The sequence below is a fragment of the Limulus polyphemus genome, unplaced genomic scaffold (genome assembly GCF_000517525.1).
Source record: "Limulus polyphemus unplaced genomic scaffold, Limulus_polyphemus-2.1.2 Scaffold1671, whole genome shotgun sequence".
Lineage (NCBI taxonomy): Eukaryota > Metazoa > Arthropoda > Merostomata > Xiphosura > Limulidae > Limulus > Limulus polyphemus.
In genome coordinates, this window is record NW_013667281.1 from 15056 (window position 1) to 20462 (window position 5407).

A 5407-nucleotide genomic window follows, 5' to 3' on the forward strand; every position below is an offset into this window, starting at 1 on the left:
CCTTCTTGTGTAAAAGACAATAGATTGTCCTTTAACGTATCTAACGCTTTTAAATTTACTAATGTTTTCCATTTGTACTTCTTGTTTCCTTTCTTGTTCCAGTTGCCACCGCTGTAGTCTCTCTTCTTGTTTATTTTCTTTCTCCTCCAACAACTGCTGTAATTTCTCTTCTTGTTTATTTTCTTTCTCCTCCAATAGCAGTTGTAGTCTCTCTTCTTGTTTAGTTTCTTTCTCCTCCAACAAATGCTGTAATTTCTCTTCTTGTTTATTTTGCTGTTCGAGCTACCATTGTTGTAGGATTTCTTGCCACTGCTGTAATCTTTCTTCTTGTTTCTTTTCTCGTTCTTCTTGTTTCTTTTCTTTTTCATCTAACAACTGTTGTAATCTCTCTTCTTGTTTCATTTCTTTTTCCTCCAACAACTGCTGTAATCTCTCTTGTTTATTTTGCTGTTCGAGCTGCCATTGTTGTAGGTTTTCTTGCAGCTGCTGTTGTCTCTCTTCTTGTTTCTTTTTTCGTTCATTTTCTCGTTCTTCTTGTTTCTTTTGCTGCTCTTGTATTGCTGCCATCAAGTCTGCTAAGCTGTAGGTTGATTTTCCGCCTCTCATTGCCATTTGTTTTTTTCGTTCCACTTCTGACACCAATTTGTTACGTCTCCAGTCGTTAGTTAATTTTCCGTAACTTCGTTCCGACGAAACTTTAGCGACACAAGTCCTTTCTTAATAAAACTGGTTTATTCTTTCCGAATACAACTTTACGATACACTTAGTTACAACAGTCGCGCTATAACAAACGCTATATCTCACGCGGCCAACAATATTTTCTCTGACTGCAGTTCAATTACTCAATATTACACACACATTGTCCCGTCACGTTGTGAGCGTCTTATATATAAAACTGGTTTATTCTTTCCGAATACAACTTTACGATACACTTAGTTACAACAGTCGCGCTATAACAAACGCTATATCTCACGCGGCCAACAATATTTTCTCTGACTGCAGTTCAATTACTCAATACTACACACACATTGTCCCGTCACGTTGTGAGCGTCTTATATATATACCAGACTAACATATATCTAGTAAATGCTAGGGCATTCACGAAGGAACAGGATAGTTCTAGAAACGTGGCGTGACACTAGTCACGTGACCTCGCTGACGCAACAGTACTGTAGATATCGATACCTAATTTTAGCACGCTTGTTAACCCTCAAGTTTGTCGTCGAATCTCCGGAAGTAATTTCCTATTTAAGATGTTATTCACAAAACAATTACCATGTTCCCATACCTTCTGTATCAATGTATAACTATTTCAAATTACTGATTATTCAGTTTCAACACTATCATAGTTATCTAACATATATTTTTCTAGTCACTTTTGTTAGTTGACGTCCTCTGTCCACAAGGGTATTTCAGTGCTGTATCTAGATCTTGGGTTGAACTAGTTAAAGCTGGAATATCCCTTGCTGACCGAAATATAACGTCAACTTATAGCTAGCCAATTCTGTCAGGGAACAGAGGCCCCCAAATAGCATTGTCCACTGGACAAAGAAAGTGATGCTATGTTCCAAATACACGTGTGCTTTCTTTCTTCCGTTCTACTTTGCTTTTATCGTGACAATTTCAACAGATTCGTCTTGAGAGATGGAAAGCTAGCGAGCTATTTACTGATCCAGTAGAAGCAATAGTTTACTTGTTTGTTTGTTTTTGAATTTCGCGCAAAGCTACACGAGGGCTATCTGCACTAGCCGGCCCTAATTTAGCAGTGTAAGACTAGAGGGAAGGCAGCTAGTCATCACCACCCACCGCCAACTCTTGGGCTACTCTTTTACCAACGAATAGTGGGATTGACCGTCACATTATAACGCTCCCACGGCTGAAAGGGCGAGCATGTTTGGTGTGAGAGGGATGCGAACCCGTGACCCTCAGATTGCGAGTCGAGTGCCTTAACCACCTGGCCATGCCGGGCTAGTTTACTTGTCTATACAGGTATGTACACTGCTTTTTATCTTGTCTCTAAATGAAGATAGTTTTACTGTTATTTAAATTGTCTAATCTATTTATTTCTCGTGCAACTTAAAATTAATCTAAGTTATCGATCACAGAACACTGCCCTTATTTCTTAATTTAATCTGCTGTTACTTACGGGATTGCCTGTCTGATACTTGTTGGGAAATAAGTGTTACGTGAAAACATCACATAAGGTGATCTGAAATGAGAGATTACAATCTTGTTTTACATATGTGCGTACAATTCGATTTGAAAGAAATAATGCATTCAGACTTTTGTATTAACGTTTAATTCATAATCTTTTTCAATGAAAGAAGGATTGTTTGTTTTAGAGCAAAGCCTCATTGGGATATCTTGTGTACCCACTGCAGGAAATCGAATCGAACTCCGAATTTGGGCATTGTTAATTCTCAAACTTACCACTGTCCCACGAAAGAAGGAATAAGACATAGTGTAAGATTAATGACAGTGTGATGGCTTGATTTGATTGTTGTTAAGCATAAAGCTACACAATGGGCTATCTATGCTCTGCTCATCACGGGTGTCGAAACCCGATTGTTAAGGAGAAGTATAGGCACATTAAAAACGTATTACCGAAACTTTATCTTAAGAAATAGAGCATTAAATTTTGTTTCTTGATCCACTTTGCAAAATATTTAAGCATATGTGTTTGAAAAGTATAACGTATATTGAACATATTAAAGAGTATAAAAAGACTACTGTTAAAAGTTATTATTTAAAATTTAATAAATATTTTAATAATTTCCGCTATTACCCACTAATAGATGGCTAGCTTATTAAATATAATTATCGAGCTATACATATGTTTGTCTTTTTTGTGTGTTGTAAGTCTGTAAACTTACCTCTGATTCACAAGAGGACCATTTGTATGATGTACTAGAAGAAACATTCACTGTGCCCTGTACTTGAGTAAAATATGTTAAAATTTAACCATGAAGTCAGAATACATTTCGAAAACGACACCAAAAACGATTACAATAAAGGACCCGGCATGGCCAGGTGGTTAGGGCCCTCGACTCACAATCTGAGGGTCACGGGTTCGAATCCCTCTCACACCAAACATGCTCGCCCTTTCAGCCGTGGGGCGTTATAATGTGACGGTCAATCCAACTATTCGTTAGTAAAAGAGTAGCCCATGAGTTGGCAGTGGATGATGATGACTAGCTGCCTTCCCTCTAGTCTTTCAGTGATAAATTAGGAATGGCTAGCGCAGATAGCCCTCATGTAGCTTTGCACGAAATTCAAAACAAACCAAACAAACTTTCTGTTGCCCTAGTGAAGAACACCATCCTTATCAAAGTAATGGGAGTTCACCCAAACATGCCACGAGATCTCCCAGACAGCAAAGGCTCTGCTGTGGGCTAATAATCCCATGCTATGTCAGGGTTTGTGTTCCTCACAAGTATGTTGATGTGTAAGTTAGTGGCAAAATGAAAACTTTTACTACTTTCTGTTTGAATTTTGGTTGACTAACAATTCAGATAAATTCTATCTGGAAGAATTTTCACAAGCTTGAAAAATCTATAGGATCTCACCACTCACATATGGCAATATGATAATGGACTATAACTGTCAAAAGACAACCTTCGATCTATAATTTCGATCTGTATCAGTCACTAGTGTCGATATTCTCCCGTTTCTTTCCTACCAGACCTGGGCTCTCTTAGTTAGCAATCATTTGAAGGAGAAGGAGAACTTGTAAAATCTGAGAGTATTATTTTGAACGCTACATGTAATATTAGAATTCAAATTGTATAGATTATAACATGATCTCGATTTCTAATACATATACATATACAATGACTTGCCATAACTATTTGGATAACGTCTGAATATATGAAGAAGGAACTCAACAAGAATGAGTATAAATACATACATATACATTTGGACCTCAGAGGCAGCTGAAATTATGGTCGAGTTTGTGAACTGAAAATGCCTGAGTTAGCACGCAGTAGGGTACGTGTTATGGGCTGTATACATGTGATAACAAGTAGTCTATAAATACAGATTTCGACCCCACTTTTTCACTTTGTCCTGATAGGTATTCTGTTTTTGTCTATTTAAGATCAGCTCTTAATCCTACTGGCTATCTACATTCTTTGAACTGGCTAGTGATGATTTTAATATTTTCTGTTGCTGATACCCTCTCAGAATTGTTGACATGAAAGAAACTAGTGGTTAGTCTTTTCTCATTAACTTTAGCAATACTATGACTTCCATGTCTAGCGTTGGGCCTGCTTTCATGTCTTCAGAGTTGATGGATAAAGATGTATTGCTGGATAATGCATCAAATATGTGGGCTCTGGAGCTAGCAAATGTGGTTCTGGCCCTTCTGCACACCAGATTGCCTTAATACACAATCAGTTGTCTTACCTTTTATTATTCCACCAACGTCAGATGTTAAGGAGCTTGGGAAAATGAGTGTGGACGAGCCCATTAAGTCCAGTGTGCCAGCCATCTACCACTGCATTGCCCACATTGATGAGAAGGAAGTGTTAAAAATTCCTAAAAAGAATAATAAATGGCGCAAATTAGTGCATTGCAGGAAGAAAATAAAATGCCCAGATGAGGGATGCTTCATTAAAGAAACAATATATAACTTATGTGTGCACACTTTCAATGAGACCGCATGATTCAACATCTGAGTAGAAATTTCACAATAATAAAATGAGCGAATAAATAACTTAACTCTTGCATGATATGCCTATGATCTCTATAGTGTAAATAATTTCTTGTACATATGCTTAACTAGTTCCGAATATATATACAGGGTATCCCAAAACAATGTATACACACTATGAATGATTATAAATACAATGTTTATTAAGATATATTTAAGTTTTATAATTCAAGTTAAATAAGACAAGTGTAGAATCTTAAACTTTCTTTCTTTACAGGTGCAACTGATTTGAAGTAATGGCAGAAGCAAGACTAAGCTTTGAATAAAGGAAATTTATCCTAAAGTGCTACTGGAAGTGCGAGAACATAGCTGAAGTGCAAAGAAGGTAGTTAGAAGGTAGTTTTAAACAGATCCACCTACGCGACTCACCATTACTCGCATCAGAGATAAGTTTGAAGCAGATGAAACTGTTCAAGATGTCCATAAAGAGCGTTCCGGAAGACCGCGGTCGTCCACCAGTCCTACAAGAGAAGCAGAGCTGCTGGAAAGTCTCCACCGATCTCCAAGAAAATCTGTTTGACAAGCGGCTCATGAGACAGGAATCTCAAAATCGACCATCCATCGCATCTTGAAGCGCGTTCATTGGAAAAATTTTATTCCAGCATTAGTCCACGTCCTCAACAAAGATGATCCTGACGACCGGTAACGGAGTTAGGTAACGTTTACGGTAGTACGGTTACGGGTACCTTAGGAACG

The 5407-nt window shown here is 37.8% G+C and overlaps 1 protein-coding gene across 1 annotated transcript in view; it reads right to left on the reverse strand.

The window, feature by feature from the left end:
- The window catches only part of LOC106464506, a 22878-nt gene that overhangs the window by 7174 nt on the left and 10297 nt on the right, over positions 1-5407 (reverse strand). Inside the window, exon 2 of the mRNA XM_022392241.1 lies at positions 4405-4536. Coding sequence (XP_022247949.1) covers positions 4490-4536 — 47 coding nt within the window. The 3' untranslated portion in view covers positions 4405-4489. The remainder of the gene's footprint in view (positions 1-4404; positions 4537-5407) is intronic.